The sequence below is a fragment of the Octopus bimaculoides genome, chromosome Z (genome assembly GCF_046866305.1).
Source record: "Octopus bimaculoides isolate indiv1 chromosome Z, ASM4686630v1, whole genome shotgun sequence".
Classification (NCBI taxonomy): Eukaryota; Metazoa; Mollusca; class Cephalopoda; order Octopoda; family Octopodidae; genus Octopus; species Octopus bimaculoides.
In genome coordinates, this window is record NC_142944.1 from 18,198,953 (window position 1) to 18,218,172 (window position 19,220).

Consider the following 19,220-nt stretch of genomic DNA (forward strand, 5'->3'; position numbering starts at 1 on the left):
TCTTTCTTTCTTTCTTTCTTTCTTTCTTTCTTTCTTTCTTTCTTTCTTTCTTTCTTCATAAAAACAGCCATTCTCTTACTCCTCTACATGTATTTTTAATAACACAGAAACTCAAACACACTGAGTGGCATTCACATATTTTCATGTGCCTTCTTTTTTTTTTTTTCTTTTCTTTCAGGTTAGCTCCAAAATAACAGATTTTGACAAAGAGAAAGAAAATTATATAAGGCATATTCTTAAAAGATTCCAAAATGGTAAGAAAATTGGCAGCGCAGATGGCAAGACTTTTAGCAATATCAATAAAGGTGAGTTTAAAAAAAAAAAAGGTCTTCGTAAAAATGTCAAATAATTTGTGTAATAAGCAACAGAAATACATCCATGAATTTTAGAGGGATTTCCCTGTGGTGTGTGCATGTGTGTGTATGTGTCATACATGCATGCATACATTTGTGCATACACATGCATGTATGTGGCTCTGAGAAGTTTTCTTGTTGATGAAATGCAGCGAATGACTTTCTTACAAGTTCAAGTATGCCTCAAGCATATTCCAGCTGGATACAAGTTTATAGGTGTGTGTGTGCATGTATGTATACACATGTATATACATACATGTATGTATGTATATATATATAGCCAGCCCACTTATGCATACCTTTCCTTCTTTGGACACAAATCCCTGCTTGTGAAGACCTGTTGAGGCAAGTGAAATCGAAATCGAAATCGAACCAAATTCAACAACTGGCACCCATGCCAACCTCCCTTCTTTGGACACAAATCCCTGCTTGTGAAGACCTTTTGAGGCAAGTGAATTCGAAATCGAACCAAATTCGACGACTGGCACCCATGCCAACCTTCTTTCATTGGACACTAAACTCTGCTTGTGAAGACCTGTTGGGGCAAGGGAAATTGTAACTGAACCAAATTTGATGACTGGCACCCATGCCAGTGGAGCACTAACAGCACCATCCAAGCGGGATCACTGCCAGAGCTGCAGTCTGGCTTCCATGCTGGTGGCATGTGAAAAGCACCATTTGAGTGTGATTGTTACCAGCGTCGCCTTACTGGCCCTCGTGCCGGTGGCATGTAAAAGCACCCACTACACTCTCTGAGTGGTTGGCATTAGGAAGGGCTTCCAGCTGTAGAAACTCTGCCAAATCAGATTGGAGCCTGGTGTAGCCATCTGGTTCACCAGTCCTCAGTCAAACCATCCAACCCATGCTAGCATGGAAAGCGGACGTTAAATGATGATGATGATGATATATATATATATATATATATATATGGCAAATGAAAGATGGAAGATGGAACATATGAGAATTTATTATTACTCATATTAACCATGGCAATTGTTTCGACACATCTAGCATTGATCCTTCAACGGTGGGACACTCAACATCTGGTTCAGGAGCATCTGGCAGTACAGATGTATCTTGTTGGGTGATAAGTAGTCACAATTCGTTAAAATAACAGTTCTGCAATGTATCTTCTCATTTTGTAGAAAGAAAAGTAGCAAGACAGAGGAAATATCTTCATTTCTGAACCAGTTGCTGAGTGTCCCACCCGTAAGGGATCAATGCAAGATGTGTCGAAACAATTGTTGTGATTAATAATAAAGTCTCGTATATTCCATGTTCCATCTTCCATTGGCCATAACCTAACAACCACTGCGAAAGTGACCACCTAGAAAGTTCCCCTCCAAGGCACAAGAGTCCAGGCCAGGTTATTTAAGGAAAACCAGCAGTTGCCCATGCAAATCAGCCTCCCCTTTCCATACTATTATATGCACATAAGGTAAAGGGGAAAGACCCCTTTTGGTCATGAATGACCATGGGATTGTACCTAGAATTTTCTCCTCCCAGGCAAGGTTGTTTATGGAAGATCAGCAGTCGCTCATGCATATCATCCTCCCCTCTCCACGCCACTGATGTTATCCAAGGGAAAGGCAAAGGCCGATACAGCTTGGCACCAATGACGTCACAACTCTTTTCTACAGCTGAGTGAACAAGAGCAACGCGAAATAAAGTGTCTTGCTCAAGAACACAACACACAGCCCGGTCCTGGTTTCAAACTCACAACCTCGTGATTGTGAACCTGATGCTCTAACCAATGAGCAATGCACCTTCACATGAACTGTGTACATAACAGCCAAAAAAAAAACACATCTCAGTGTTAATGAAACAATGGTAGGTTATAACGGTTGGATACATTTTTTGGCAATGCATATGTCAGCTAAACCTACCAAATGGGGTATCAAGGGGTGGGAGAGCTGTGAATTGGACATGGGCTATTGTGCAGATTTTGATGTTTACACTGGAAGAAAAAAAAATACTTAAAATGGAGAAAAACAAAATGTATTGGGATATGATGCTGTGTGAACTCTAACTGAGCTGTTTCACCATTAACACAAACATTTAAGTGAAGGTGCATGGCTTAATGGTTAGAGTATTTGGCTCATGAATGTAAGGTCATGAGTTCAATTTCCAGTGGCACATCGTGTCCTTGAGCAAGACACTTTATTTCTCATTGTTCCAGTCCACCCAGCTGGGAAAAACGAATAGTAACTCTATTTCAAAAGGCCAGTTTTGTTACATTCTGTGACATGCTAAAAGACAGCAAGCTGGCAGAAACGTTAGCACACCGGGCGAAATGCTTAACGGTATTTCGTCTGCCGTTATGTCCTGAGTTTAAATTCTGCTGAGGTCGAGTTTGCCTTTCTTCCTTCCGGGGTCGATAAATTAAGTACCAGTTATGCATTGGGATCGATGTAATCGACTTAATCCCTTTGTCTGTCCTTGTTTGTCCTCTCTATGTTTAGCCCCTTGTGGGTAATAAAGAAATAAGAAATGTTAGCATGCTGGACAAAATGCTTAGTGGTATTTCGTATCTTTACATTCTGAGTTCAAATTCCGCCAAATTCTGAGTTCTAATTCCGGTGTCGATAAATTAAGTATCAGTTGTGTACTGGAATTGATCTAATCGACTAGCCCCCTCCCCATAAAGTAGTATTATTGTAGGAGATTGAGCTGGCAAAACCATTAGCAGGCTGGGTGAACTGCCTAGCAGCATTTTGTTTGTCTTTACGTTCCGAGTTCAAATTCCATCAAAGTTGACTTTGCCTTTCATCCTTCTGGGGTCAATAAAATAAACACCAGTTATGCACTGGGGGTTGATGTGATTGACTTACTCCCTCCCTTGAAATTGCTGGCCTAGTGCCAAAACATGAAACTAATATTGTAGGATATTGACATTTGGGTTGGGATAATTTTGGTAACAAAGCAAACAAGTATGACACATAATGGTTCAATTTCAGTGTTATCCATTAAGTTATTGCTTTTTTTACACCTTCAAGTTTATTTCACCTGTCCATAGAAGTCAAATTTAACAAAAAAAAAATCAGGTAAAAATAAATACTTGTAAATCATTGTTATTTGGACATCTACTGAAAAAAATTCAGATCTGCACATAAAAGAAAATCAACAAAGTTACAAACAAATGTTTGTTGATACCTCCCTTAGGTGTTATTAACACAAAACAATGTAGATAGATAAGCATTACATTGAATAGATTAAATGCTGATGTTTTAAACCATAACACCTCTGTTATTTTTAGAGAACATTTAGTATAATTATGCTTCTTTGAAAGACTTCAGTAAAAGGAATCTATTTCTGTAAGCCAAGATTAAATTAGTGCTGAAGGGAAAAGCTTATAAAGCAAAAAAGAGATAGTTAAAAAGATTTTTAAAAGATCTAAATGAAAGGGACCTTAATATTGATTTCAAATTTTGGCACAAGGCCAGAAATTTTGGAGGAGGAGTGAGTTGATTATATCGACCTTAGTGTTTAACTGGTACTTAATTTATCAACACCAAAACGATGAAAAATAAAGTCAGCCTTGGCGGAATTTGAACTCAGAAAGTGAAGATGGATGAAATGTTGTTAAGCATTTTGCCTAATGAGCTAACAATTCCGCCAGCTTGTCACTTGAAAGGGATCTAATAATCCTTTCTATTAAAGGAAATTTCTACTGAAATTTTGTGAGAGAGGACTAGTCAATTACATTGACCTCAGTGTTTCACTGGTACTTAATTTATCAACCCTGGAAAGATGAAAAGCAAAGTTGACCTCAGCAGAATTTGAACTCAGAATGTAAAGACTGACAAAATATCGCTAAGCAGTTTGCCCGACTTGCTAATAATGTTTCTTATTTCTTTATTGCCCACAAGGGGCTAAACATAGAGGGGACAAACAAGGACAGACAAAGGGATTAAGTCGATTACATGAACCCCAGTGCATAACTGGTACTTAATTTATCGACCCTGAAAAGATAAAAGGCAAAGTCAACCTTGGTGGAATTTGAACTCAGAACGTAACAGCAGACAAAATATCACTAAGCATTTCACCCAGCATGCTAACGTTTCTGCCAGCTTGCTAATAATGTTTCTGCCAGCTCGTCTAATAATGAAAACTATATCAAAAATGATAAAGTAGGAAGAACCCATGAAACAAAAAATGGTCACATTTGAAAGTAGATCACTCATAAATTTTGTAACATTGAAATCTTAGTAAACAAACATAAGGAGAAGTACTGAAAAGAGTAATGTTGCACTGGTTCCAAATTCTTATCTGTTTTGGTCCAGCTTCAGTTTTGGTTGGTTCCATCTAACTGTATGTGTATGTGATATGGATCTTTTGGAGATTAGCATTGCACAAGCTAAACATTTTTTGATTTTCTGATATTTTGAAAATATTTATATTTAATAAGTCGTATATAGAGAGCAGATTTTAGGTGCCAAAATATCTACTTTTTTTTAGTTGAAAAAATAGTAGTTTTTAAGTGCAGATTTAGGTGCAAAAGATATCATCATTTTGCCTCCATATTTAATATAAATACTTTGAAAAATAATGTTTCAAAATAGGATCCATTTTTTAATTGTTGTGCCAAAAGTTGCTTTCTATGTTTATTTTCACACCAAATAGTAAAAATTAATCAATACAGATAATTAATAATTAAAATAATAAATACAACTGCTTAGCACCAAATTTAGAACTGTGAATTATATTAAGGAAAATTAATCAAATATATTAAAATTTAATAAGTTAATGGAATTGAACATTAAAAATTTATTATTACCAAAATTTATTGTATGAAAAAAATATTTCTTATTTTTATTTAAATGATTTTGAAAATGATTATTTGTTTTCAAATATTGTTGGAAAAAACACCTGAGGAAACTTCAAAATGAATTTTTAAAATTATTAAAAATTTTATAAAAAATGTTTTTGATTTTGGTGATTTGCTATAAAATTTTTTTTTTTACATAGATACAGGCATGGATGTGTGGCAAGAAATTTGCTCCCCAACCACATAGTTTTGGTTTCAATCCAACTGCATGGCACCTTCAGCATGTGCTTTCTACTATAGCCCTGGGCTGTCCAAAGCCTTGTGGCTAGATCTGGTTCACAGAATCTACAAGAGGCCTGTCAAAGCCCATCGTATATGTGTGTGTGTGTGTGTGTGTTTCTCCCTCTACCATTGCTTGACAACCAATGTTGGTGTGTTTATCTTCCCATAACTTAGCAGTTCGGCAAAAGAGACCGATAGAATAAGTACTAGGCTTACAAGGAATAAGTCCTGAGGTCAGTTTGTTCAACTAAAGGTGGTACTCCAGCATGGCTGCAGTCAAATGACTGAAACGAGTAAAAGAATAAAAGGATATATACATGGTCTGATCAATAAGTATCCGGATTGTTGCCATAGTAACAAAGCTAAAGCACAGAGTGAAGCTGTTTGTCACAGTCTGACCTTGAACTCTGTTGTGCATGTGCACTAAGTTTTAACATTCTAGCTCACTCCCACTGTTTACAGCAGTGCTTGGAAGGAAGGTGTGTAGCGTGTGTTCATCGCATTGACCATGACAGAAAGTTGAGCAGAGATTCTGCATCAAATTCTGCCAAAAGCTTGGTGATACCTGCTTAGAAGCCTACACAAAGTTTTCAAACAATTTTCATTGTTCTCGACACAATCAAGATCTTGTGCAACTGAGCATGATCGGTGCCAGTGCTGCCTGACTGGCTCCCATGCCAGTGGCACGTAATTAGCACCATTCAAGCATGATCGTTGCCAGTGCTGCCTGACTGGCACCTGTGCCTGTGGCATGTAAAAAGCACCATATGAGCGTGATCATTGCCAGTGCCACCTGACTGGCTCCTGTGCCATTGACATGTAAAAAGCACTATCCGAACGTGATTGATTCCAGGCAGACCTGGGTGACTCCTGTGCCGGTGGCACATAAGCAGTACCCACTACACTACAGCTGTAGAAACCTTGCCAGATCAGATTGGAACCCAGTGCAGCCTTCTGGCTTGCCAGCTCTCAGTCAAACCATCCTACCTATGCCAGCATGGAAAGCGGATGGTAAACGATGATGATGATGATGATGATGAAGATGGTTTTCCCCAGTTCCACTTCCTATCTCAGCTGAGTGGTCTTTGTTTTGCAAGCTACATGACAACCCCACTGGTGCCATGTAAAAGGTACCCAGGACACTCTGTAAAGTGGTTAGGAAGGGCATCCAGCCATAGAAAACATGCCAAAACATACAACTAGTGTTTGGTGTGGGTCTCCAGCTTCCCATCTCCTCTCAAACTGTCCAACCAATGCCAACATGGAAACAGTGGTCAAATGATAATTATGATGATGATGATTCATATGGTGGAGTGGGGTGTATTGTGGTTGTGTGGTAATAAGTTTGCTTTCTAACAGTATGGTTCTGGGTTCAGTCCCAATGCATGGCATCTTGGGCATGTGTCTTCTACTATGAAAGCCCTCAGCCAACCTAAGCCTTGTGAGTGGATGTGGTAGATGGAAACTGAAAGAAGCCCATCATGTGGGTGGGTGGGTGTGTGTGTGTGTATGTGTGTGCACGTGTACATCTTTATGTTTGTGTTTGTCTACGATTATTGCTTGACAACTGGTGTGGTATATTTATGTCTCTGTAACTTAGTATTTCAGCAAACAGAGACCAATGAAATTAGCACCGGTGTGAAAAAAACTAGCACTAGGGTTGATTAGTCCAACTAAACTCTTGAAGGTGGTGCCCCACCATAGCTGCAGTCCAGTGAGTGAAACAGGTGAAAGAAAGATAGAAAGAAAATAAGATAAAAGAACAATACCTATTATTCGTCTGCTTGTTTTTCTGTCACTCTTTTCCTGATCATTATATTTTGATGCAACAAGGACAAAGAAGACGTAAAAGGGCCATTGCTCAGTTCCATGTAACATTATCCAAATATCACCGAACTCGCTTTGTGATTCTTGATTTGTCCTTATGGTATCAAGCTTATCTTAGGCTTGATCTCTGTGGAGACTTGCAGTGTACACACACATGCACACATACATACACACCCACATACATGCATAAATACAGCTCAACATTCAGGTTTATATAAATGTCAGTTTGTAAATATGAAAATGCCTGTGCGATGCCACATAAAAGCGCTCATGTCGTGCCATGTAAAAGGACCCATCAGTGCCATGTAAGAGTGCCTATACAATACCACGGGAAAGCACCCAGTACACTCTATAAAGTGGTAGGCATTAGGAAGGGCATCCAGCCATAGAAAGCATGCCAAATCAGACTGAAGGATGTTGCAGCCTTCCAGCTTGCCAGCCCTGGTCAAACCTTCCAACCCATGCCAGCAAGGATAACAGACATTAAATGATGATGATATTAATGAATATATACATACATTAACATATAAATATACATAAGTATTATGTATAATACTTATATACCCCGACACCTCATTGCCACTTTTTTAAATCTCTTACCAATTCCACCCTGATCGGCACTCCCGCTATCCTCTCTTCTTAAATGTGAGTAGCCATGTAGCTACCCTACAGCAAGAAACCTGTTCTGTTCCAATCCATTTACTCTCACTTTAACCCCTTGTACCATAACATACAACTGTCTCCCTTTCAATCGAAGGGGATCTTTGTTGTGTGGGCTGCATGGTGACCCAGTACACTGTGACGTGGTTGGTGTTAGGAAGGGCATCTGGCTACAGAAACTATGCCAAAGCTGACATTGGAGCCCAATGAAGTCTTTAGACCAGTTAAATTCTGTCAAATTGTCCTAACCATGAAAACATCAAATGCGGATATTAAATGATGATGAGGAGGAGGAATTAAAAAGGGAGACAACTTTAGACATTATTTGAGTATTATTGCTTCTCTCAGCGAAGTATGTACATTACTGCAATTGCCAAATAGTGATGACAGAAGCTCTGTGTAGATGTGATATATAATAATGTAAACTGACTGACTGGGGGAAAAAAGGTTTCTCTATGGAAACCCCACCTCAAAAACAAAAATCAGTTATGTTTGTGTTAACATATCTAATGAAAAGATATTCCTACATTTTTAATTACATGTGATGACAAATAAGTGTCTTCTTCTCTCTCTCTCTCTTTATCTCTCTCACTTTCTCTCTCTCTCTCTTCTTTTCTCTCTCTCTCTCTTCTTTTCTCTCTCTCTCTCTTCTTTTCTCTCTCTCTCTCTCTCTCTCTTTCTCTCTCTCTCTGCTACTGACTACATACATCTATTTATATAACAGTTGTATTGAAATATGTATTACACATTCATATTCTTATAATACACACATAATGCACACACACACACATGCACACACACACACATGCACACACATGCACACACACGCACATGCACACACATGCACACACACACACATGCACACACATGCACACACACACGCACACACACTTGCTCTTACATATATACAGAGAAAATTTACACATGTCTATGTGTGTGTGTGCACATCTGTTCATACGCATGTGTATGTATATACATATGAATCATCTCATCTGGTTCCATTTGTACATATTATATACTTTGACTTTCAAAGCGAATTTCATGCATTTGAAGGTGTTATTTTCATTTCTGATTTTCAAGTATTTCCACCCACCACCACTCTTTTTCTTTTCTCTCTGCTCTCTTCCCCCCTCTCTCTTTCTTTCTCTGTTGTTTTCCTTTCCCTTCATAAGAATTTTTGTGCAAACTTTACGCATCAATCCAAAAGACAACTGAAGATGTCTTCACATATTCGTATGTGATTGCCGTATGGCTTCTACACTGAGAAACTTTAGCCTAATTTTCTTGTTAGAGTGATACCACAGATATCATAAGAAATGTACAAAATTTGAGTGGAATATTCTTGTTAAATATCTTTCTGGTTCCTATTGTTTGTGATTTTCTTTTCTTTCCTACCATTTTTAGAAGTTAAATCATGTTTAGTTATAATCATAAGATTTATTTGTTTTTTGCTTGTGATATCTTAATTTTTTTTCCTGTATATATTTTTAAGCATCTTTAACAATTGTTGTAGCCTACATGGTGTGATATGCATTGAATTTTAACAGTGAAATTGGTTGTTTGTATTTCTGAGTTCAGTGTTACAAATTCAGCTTCTCATGGTGTAGGCCTGGCTAACCACATGGATCCAGGTTCAATCCCTCTGCATGGCACTTTGGGCAAGTGCCTTCTGTTAGAGCTCCCGGACTGACCAAAGCCTTCTGAGTGGATTTGGTTGAAAGAAGCCTACTGTGTGTGTGTGTGTGTGTGTGTGTGTGTGTGTTATTCAAAATAGCTTGATTCAGATTCCATGCTACTTCCAGATTCACAGGCCCCTAACAAAGCCTATCTCCTCACATTCATGGAATAGACAAATCATGTTATTACATGTAACTTGTAATAAATGTGTTGAGTGCCCTTTTGTTCATTCTCCACTCCTGTATATATATATATATATATATATATATATATATATAAAGGAATCAGGAATAAGGAGATGAAGAAAGAGAGGAAAAAAGAAGCATAAAAGTTTACAGTTCAACTTCCCGATTTTGTAGAAATAAGTCTGTGTGTCTTTAGGTGCATAAATCCATGTAGGTTAAAGTCCTGATAGTGTAAATATATGTATGTATATATGTGTGTGTGTGTATATATATATATATATATATATATATCATCATCATCATCATCATCGTTTAACGTCCGCTTTCCATGCTAGCATGGGTTGGACGATTTGACTGAGGACTGGTGCAACCGGATGGCTACACCAGGTTCCAATCTAATTTGGCAGAGTTTCTACAGCTGGATGCCCTTCCTAACGCCAACCACTCAGAGAGTGTAGTGGGTGCTTTTACGTGTCACCCGCACGAAAACGGCCACGCTCGAAATGGTGTCTTTTATGTGCCACCCGCACAAGAGCCAGTCAAGGGGCACTGGCAATGATCTCGCTCGAAAACCCTACAAGGCCAGTCAGGCGGTACTGGCAACGGTCACGCTCAGGATGGTACATCTTATGTGCCACCCTCACAAGAGCCAGTCCAGGGGCCCTGGCAACAATCTCACTTGGCTTGCCGGGTCTTCTCACGCACAGCACATGTCCAAAGGTCTCGGTCAGTAGTCATCGCCTCGGTGAGGCCCAATGTTCGAAGGTCTTGCCTCAACACCTCAGCCCAGGTCTTCCTGGGCCTACCTCTTCCACGGGTTCCCTCAACTGTTAGGGAGTGGCACTTTTTCACACAGCTATCCTCATTCATTCTCACCACATGTCCATACCAGCGCAATCGTCTCTCTTGCACACCACGTTCAGCTTATATATATATATATATATATATATATATATATATAATGTTAATTCTCTAAATGAAGTATTAACAGTAACTGCACGATAAAGTGTAGTATATTGCCACTTAAGTGTGGCTGACCCCTAGGGGTGGATGTTACTGTTGCTTTTAGCCCCAGGAGGACATCTCCTCCAGCTGGCTTATCGACACACGACTGTGTCCTGTTTGCCAAGGGAAGTTATCCCTCTCACCATGATCTGCAGCACGAACGGATCCGGATTTCAGGGTTATTTCCCTTCGTCGGCGTTCGATAGCTACTGACCCTGGCAACAGTAACATCCATCCCTAGGGGTCAGCCACACTTAAGTGGCAATATACTACACTTTATCGTGCAGTTACTGTTAATACTTCATTTAGAGAATTAACATTGCTTGTTTTCACCTTTTCGATATCAGTGAAGAATTTCACTGGAAAAGTAGATATAAGATTGCCAGGTTTTTGTCTCTCTCGCCAGGGTCAGTAGCTATCGAACGCCGACGAAGGGAAATAACCCTGAAATCCGGATCCGTTCGTGCTGCAGATCATGGTGAGAGGGATAACTTCCCTTGGCAAACAGGACACAGTCATGTGTCGATAAGCCAGCTGGAGGAGATGTCCTCCTGGGGCTAAAAGCAACAGTAACATCCACCCCTAGGGGTCAGCCACACTTAAGTGGCAATATACTACACTTTATCGTGCAGTTACTGTTAATACTTCATTTAGAGAATTAACATTGCTTGTTTTCACCTTTTCGATATCAGTGAAGAATTTCACTGGAAAAGTAGATATAAGATTGCCAGGTTTTTGTCTCTCTCGCCAGGGTCAGTAGCTATCGAACGCCGACAAAGGGAAATAACCCTGAAATCCGGATCCGTTCGTGCTGCAGATCATGGTGAGAGGGATAACTTCCCTTGGCAAACAGGACACAGTCGTGTGTCGATAAGCCAGCTGGAGGAGATGTCCTCCTGGGGCTAAAAGCAACAGTAACATCCACCCCTAGGGGTCAGCCACACTTAAGTGGCAATATACTACACTTTATCGTGCAGTTACTGTTAATACTTCATTTAGAGAATTAACATTGCTTGTTTTCACCTTTTCGATATCAGTGAAGAATTTCACTGGAAAAGTAGATATAAGATTGCCAGGTTTTTGTCTCTCTCGCCAGGGTCAGTAGCTATCGAACGCCGACAAAGGGAAATAACCCTGAAATCCGGATCCGTTCGTGCTGCAGATCATGGTGAGAGGGATAATTTCCCTTGGCAAACAGGACACAGTAGTGTGTCGATAAGCCAGCTGGAGGAGATGTCCTCCTGGGGCTAAAAGCAACAGTAACATCCACCCCTAGGGGTCAGCCACACTTAAGTGGCAATATACTACACTTTATATATATATAGTTTTAGAGGAAAGAACCAAGGTTTATGAACTCATCTATGAAAATCCAGTCACATATAGAAAGTTAATAAGTAAAAGCACAATAAATAAGTATAATATAATACAAAGTAAATATCATAAGATAATGATAATAAAACGTCTACACGTATTTCATACATATATATATATATATATATATATATATATATCTGATGGGTTTCTTACACTTTCCAACTTCCAAATCCATTCATAAGGCTTTGGTTGGCCTGAGGCTATAGGAGAAGACACTTGCCCAAGGTGCCACACAGTGGGACTGAACCCAGATCCATGTGGTTGAGAATTGAAAATTTTACCTAAAAATCAACTATGATTTTTTTCCTTTTATCACTCCACTCATATTTTGTTTTCAAACCAAAAATTGTTAATTTAAATTATTTGTTTAACTGCAGATGCTGGCATGAATTTTATTCCTGACTATAGTCATGGCTGTGTCAGAAATAACATCATTTAAGATAGAACGTTTATTGTGCTGGCCAAGAGACAATGTATTTGATCATCATCCACTTTAAAAGCTGGAATAAAACAATTAGGTCAAACAATATAGGCCAAACACTTTTTTCTTTCTTTTTACTGTTTTTGCTTTTGTTTTTGTTGTGGAGGAAATAAAATGAATGAGGAATAAAATAAAACGAGGAGAATAAATATTTAAAAAGAAAGAAAAAAAAAAGAAATTTATTGTTTGCAGTAAACTAATTTTTATGTTGTATTTTTTTTTATAGAGTGTATGATGCCGGAACCAAACGCTAATGACTTTTGTAAGAAAATGCTGGAAAAGGTGAAAGGTATGTTAAAGGTCTACAGTTTCATGGTTACCATTCCCATTTGCTATTATTGTCATCATTATCATCATATCCATCATCGTTGTCATCATCATTGTCGTCGTCGTTGTCGTCATCATCTTCATTATTGTAACGATCTGTGTGTTGTGATAAAGCAAATAACAAGTTTGTACTTTTCATACACTGGAATATTATAAAAGTTCTTCTAATAAAGAAGAGGGGGGAAAATAGAAAATAAAAAATAAGAAATCAAATAAAAAAAAATGACAAAATAAAGCTATCTGTTCTTCTCTGTAATGGTTGTTTATTTGGCAGTGCTTGGCCTTTAATTACATTGATCAACATAAGTTTGGGAAGTGCAAGTACCAACCTGGAAACCAAACAAAAGAAACTGCATGAGTCTTGAGATGTGAATATTACTAAAGCAGTCTCAGCTCGTATGAACTTACTTCACTGTACTTCACTCTACCCTAAACACACTTAATATACCCCCATCACTCTTCTCGTTACTCTAAGTGTTATTTAAACCCAGATATACTTCCTTTTACCTAAGACTGTACCCAGTTTCAGCCCCATTCCCAGCAACCATCACACACCTCCCTTGGAATTCTTCATCTCTCTTCCGACCAAACTAATACCCAAAACAATATTAATTACACTAACAGCAAGAGTAATTAGCCATATCTGGATCTAGGGGTGTTATTAGGATATAAGTAAATATGTTATAGACAAAGTAAAGTAAATGTAAACGGATCTTAGCTTTAACAGTGGGGTATTCAGTTGCTTGATCATCTACTGAATGCTCATGGCTCATTAAGTGGGTATGTATAGTGGCTGAGTATTCCAAAGACATGTGTACACTTAATGTAATCTTCAAATGGAATCAGCACAATACAGGCTGGACTTTGAATCTATCATCATCATCTTGACCATTATCATCATCATCAACAGCAGCAGAATTTAATGTTCCTTTTTTTCCATGCTGGCATAGACTGGATGGTTCTACAGAAATCAACAAGCCGGAGGGCTGCTAGTTTCAATATCTGCTTTGCAATGATTTCTACAGCTGGATGTCATTCCTAACACCAGCCACTTTACAGAGTGTACTTGGTGCTTTTAGCATGGCACCAACTCTGCTCAGGCCATCAAGTATTCACAAAATGAAAACCTGCAAAGCACAGCTGACCTAACTTCATCCTGGGCCATCATCTTGAAATTAAATACCAAGAGTGATTGTATTATCACTGATAAAATGCAGTATCACAGAGGTATATTCCAAAAGTACCATGATAATGCTTTTTTTTATGAATGACTTGGAGCTGTATGACAGGAATAAGCATGAGATGGAAAAAAGTCTTGATTTAGCTATCACATTCTCAAAGGATATAAGCTAAACTTTGGTCAGGATAAATGTTTTTATATGGTTGGGAAATGAGGAAAAAACCAGACTAGCAGCACCACCATTAATGATTTAGATGTTTCTCTTATATCTGGTGAAGAATGCTACAGGTACCTAAGGATAGATGGAAACACATTTCACAATGGTACCAGTAACAAGGAACGCGCCACTATAACACCTTCAGATAAGAAAATTATAAACCTAATAATTCTCCATACACAGTAATATAGTAGTTCACAATGTGTTTGCAGCACTAGTACTCACACCAATGTTTGGGCCACTGAAATAGACACTTGATGAGATCTGAGCCATTGATACTGAAGCTACTGACCAGCTCAAATAATTTTCACATTCACAGTGATGTCGACTGCCTCTTCCTAAAACAAAAATATGGAAGCAGAGAGTTTAACATTGATTTAGACAGTTTTTGAATGTCACATCATACCCCTTCAGAAAATCTATTAACCAGTAAGTGTTGAAGTGCATTCGTTGACCAAGTCTGCATGCATGAGGTAGATAATATCATGAGACTTGGAAAGTCACTCTTCCAAGAAATATTCTCTACCTGATAACCTCAAATATTTGCCCAAAGAAGTTGTATGACTTTCTTGCATCATATCATCTGATGAAAGGATGAGTGAATATCAGCAGAAAACCATGCATGGATATGTTGGCACTCCGTCGCTTATGACGACGAGGGTTCCAGTTGATCCAATCAACGGAACAGCCTGCTCATGAAATTAACGTGCAAGTGGCTGAGCACTCCACAGACACGTGTACCCTTAACGTAGTTCTCAGGGATATTCAGCGTGACACAGTGTGACAAGGCTGACCCTTTGAATTACAGGCACAACAGAAACAGGAAGTAAGAGTGAGAGAAAGTTGTGGTGAAAGAGTACAGCAGGGTTCGCCACCATCCCCTGCCAGAGCCTCGTGGAGCTTTAGGTGTTTTCGCTCAATAAACACTCACAACGCCCAGTCTGGGAATCGAAACCGCAATCCTATGACCACGAGTCCACTGCCCTAACCACTGGGCCATTGTGCCTCCACTATGCATGGATATGTTGGCATAAGGCTCCAGGATGACAGCAACATTGGTAATCAAAGCAGTCTATTATGGACCAACAACTGAATTACTAACTTTCACTAAGAAGAGTGTACATTTGTGACCAGGAACAGGGAAATAGCTTCCAAATTTCTGATACACAAAAGGAACAGAGACACAGGAAAGACCCTGAAATGTGGTAACTGATGCAAACTTTGTAATATTAGCACTGAAGATATATATCACACACATCATACATAGTTCTGCAAAAATGTCATTGCATTATTTATGTCTTTATTGCCCACAAGGGGGCTAAACATAGAGGGGACAAACAAGAACAGACATAGGGATTAAGTCGATTACATTGACGCCAGTGCATAACTGGTACTTATTTAATCGACCCTAAAAGGATGAAAGGCAAAATCGACCTTGACGGAATTTGAACTCAGAAGGTAACGGCAGATGAAATACCGCTAAGCGTTTTGCCCGGCGTGCTAATGTTTCTGCCAGCTCACCGCCTTCAATGACATTGCATTATTATCTACCAATGAGACACAATGCTGTAGCTAAGACACTGTACAATGGGATCCATCAGAAGAACAACTCTGAGACCAAGATATAAGAACCTACTGTGTGAGGCCATAATAACTCTTAGTATGGAAGAGTAGTGGTGGAATGTCCCTGTGAAATTGTCAATAAAATGCAAACATAATAGAAGAAAACCAAGTGATCTAGGATGTGGAAAGAAAAGCTATTTAGTGGAAATCAGTTGTCCAGTTGATGTCAGTATAAAGCTAAAGATAAGTGAAATAGAAAATACCTACACTAAACTATTGAGAAATTTACAGTTACTCTACCCAGATTACAAGTTCAGGTTTATACCTGTTATTATTGGGTCACTGGGATATGTAACACACTGCCTAAGTGCCAAACTTGAGAAATTAGGGTTCTCAAAACCAGAAATGAGAAAGCTGATCTGAAGACTACAGATCCAAGCCATCACTGGAACTGTAAAAATTTGTAAAACTTTCCAGAGGTTTATCATTTAAGTATATATGAGTATGTCTAGGAAACAAAGCATACAAATCTACACATGCACTGACTCCAAATACTGCACATATACATACATGCACAAATGCCCTGTTGATGTTGTTGAAATTTCAATGAAGGAACCTTGGATCTAGGTTAGAAACCAGCTCTTTCTGCATGGGCAGGAAATCCAGAAATAAAACTAAATAATAGACATACATAAATAAGTATATGGGTTGATGTTTGAGTAAATCTTTCAAGGTGGTGCCTCTTTATGGCCACAGTTCAATGACTAAAGCAAATAAAAACAAAAAAAAATTAAATAAAAAGGTGGGAGGGATATATGCAGAAATAAAGAGAATGAGGTTAATTATGAGTGGTGGTGGTGGTGGTGGTGGTGGTAATGATAAAGATGATTATGATGATGATGATGACACTGATGATACTGAAGTCGATGGTGACAATGATGACGACATTGACAATGATGATGATGATGATGATGATGATGGTGATGATGATGGTGATGATGATGATGGTGGTGGTGGTGGTGGTGGTGGTGGTGATGATGAAGATAGGAATGATGATGATGATCGTAGTAATACTGATTATGAAGGTAACCTTTTCAATATCAGTGAAGAATGTCACTGGAAAAGAAGATATAAGGTTTGCCAGGTTTTCGTCTCTCTCACCAAGGTCATCAGCTGTCGAACGCCGACGAAGGGAAATAACCCTGAAATCCGGATACGTTCGTGCTGCTGGTTGAGGTGAGAGGGATAACTCCCTTGGCAAACAGGACACAGTCGTGTGTCGATAAGCCAGCTGGAGGAGATGTCCTCCTGGGGCTAAAAGCAACAGTAACATCCACCCCTAGGGGTCAGCCACACTTAAGTGGCAATATACTACACTTTATATATATATATATATATATATATACTCACACACAACGAGTTTCTTTCAGCTTTCATCTGCCAAATCCATCTACAAAGTTTTAGTTGGCCTGGGGCTATAGTAGAAAACACCTGTCCAAGGTGCCATGCAGTGGTACTGAATCCAGGGTCATATGATTGACAAGGAAACTTCTTACCAACAGCCATGCTTGCACCTAGCCGCAAAAAATTTGCATTAAAAATTCTTTGTTGCTCAGACTCTTACAATGGCTACAGCAGTTGTTATTTTGACATTCATGGGCTTGTCCCCTCCAGTACAGAGTCAATTGTATATTTTTTTTTTTTTTGCTTTCTGTAAAACAACACAGTTATTCATTTCCTGTTTGAATTTTGTAAAATTGAGCTAAAGAGAAGAATCTGCTGATCAATAATTGCATTTAATTAATTCCTATGTTAATTGATCCACCCATTATCTTGTTAGCAGGATGCTACTTCTCTTGTGGTTATGCAAAGCGGTCTAGCATTAAATCACTTATGTTTGTGTGTTTTATAAGTATGCGTATGCGGCTGTTTATGTTTGCATTTTGAGTGTGTGTGTATGTGTATGTGTGTGGTGTGTGTATGTGTGTGTGTGTGTGTGTGTGTGTGTGTGTGAATATTAATATGTGTGTGTTTGTTTGTTACCGTACATATATTTTCTGTTCTTATGGTTTTATTTTTCATATTCCACATTAATAGAGAAAGACTGAGTTTCTCACCCAGAAACATGTTTCTTTCATTGGAATTTTGACGTCAGCAGTTTCGTGTGCATGTGTGTGTGTGTGTGTGTGTGTGTGTGTGTGTGTGTGTGTGTGTGTGTGTGTGTGTCCCTTTTCTTTTTCTAATTATTAGAATTTTTCCTTGAAGAAGCGATCTGGTTTCTAACAAAAGAAACAAAAGCTTCATCACGGGAATTTGGATAGCAGCAGTGCATTCTGCACCAAAAGCCAGTATGAGAGTTTTTTTCTCTCGTGGTATCTACCACAGTGAAGAACACCTGCATTTAAGTAGGAATAAATATTACCTTTCAGTATTAATACCTCCTCTGTTGCTAATATATATTCTTTAACACACTCACTGGCTAATTGCAACACCAGCACCTCTTCAGGCACAGATTTTCTGTATATACCACTGGTGGGGAGATAAATTGTTGCTAATTCTAGTGTTTAAGTGTCCATCACTGATGAGATCAAGAAAGACTGAAATCACGTGATCTGGTGGTCTCGGTGCTGGAGTTGGTTGGGGGTTATATCCCTGCTGGTGATATGAACAAATAAGCATGCATTCTGCACCAAAAGCTTGTATTAGAGTTTTTCACATGGTAACTTCTAATGTATAGTTTGTTCTAACAGGACAACCACATTTATCTGGGAATAAATAAATATTACCTCTCAGTATTAATACTGCTTCTATGACTAATATATATTTTTCGGCAATGATAAATGTTACATGTTGAATTTTAGAAAAGTTTTGCATAGTTTTACTCTTCCTCTTACATACTATATCTGCAAATTGTATGTTCTCATTCTTTACCCCAAAATCCTGGCTTTTTGAGATAGTCACTAATGTACCCAAGTGCATCAATAATTATTGATATCAATGTAAATTTATAATCAGAATAGAGACGCTCCAGGTCTCAATGTAGTAGTTAGTCTTTAAGTATTCTTTCTCTCATTGATTTTGGAAGAAATGATCATTTTGTTTGGTTAAGAAGTTGGTAGTAGAACCATGTGACTTCAGGTTCAGTCCCACTGCACAGCACCTTGAGTAAGTGTTTTCTATTATAGCCCTGGGCCAACGAATCAGTGAATGCTTTGGCAATGAATTTGGTAGTTTCAAACTGCGTGGAGGCCTGCTGTGACTAAGGTCAAACCAAAGAACTATACCACGTATCCTGACTCGGAAATGCCCCTCACACCCCAG

At 38.7% G+C, this 19,220-nt stretch overlaps 1 protein-coding gene across 6 annotated transcripts in view; it reads left to right on the forward strand.

The window, feature by feature from the left end:
• LOC106875566 (uncharacterized) overlaps positions 1-19,220 on the forward strand; it is a 360,383-nt gene that overhangs the window by 287,482 nt on the left and 53,681 nt on the right. For all 6 annotated transcript variants that reach the window (XR_016244845.1, XR_016244844.1, XM_089365512.1 and 3 more), the window contains exons 4-5: positions 179-305; positions 12,839-12,901. Coding sequence is in view for 4 of the 6 variants with exons in the window: in XM_089365512.1 (XP_089221638.1) it covers positions 179-305; positions 12,839-12,901 (190 nt within the window). In the remaining 2 variants the exon portion in view is untranslated. The remainder of the gene's footprint in view (positions 1-178; positions 306-12,838; positions 12,902-19,220) is intronic.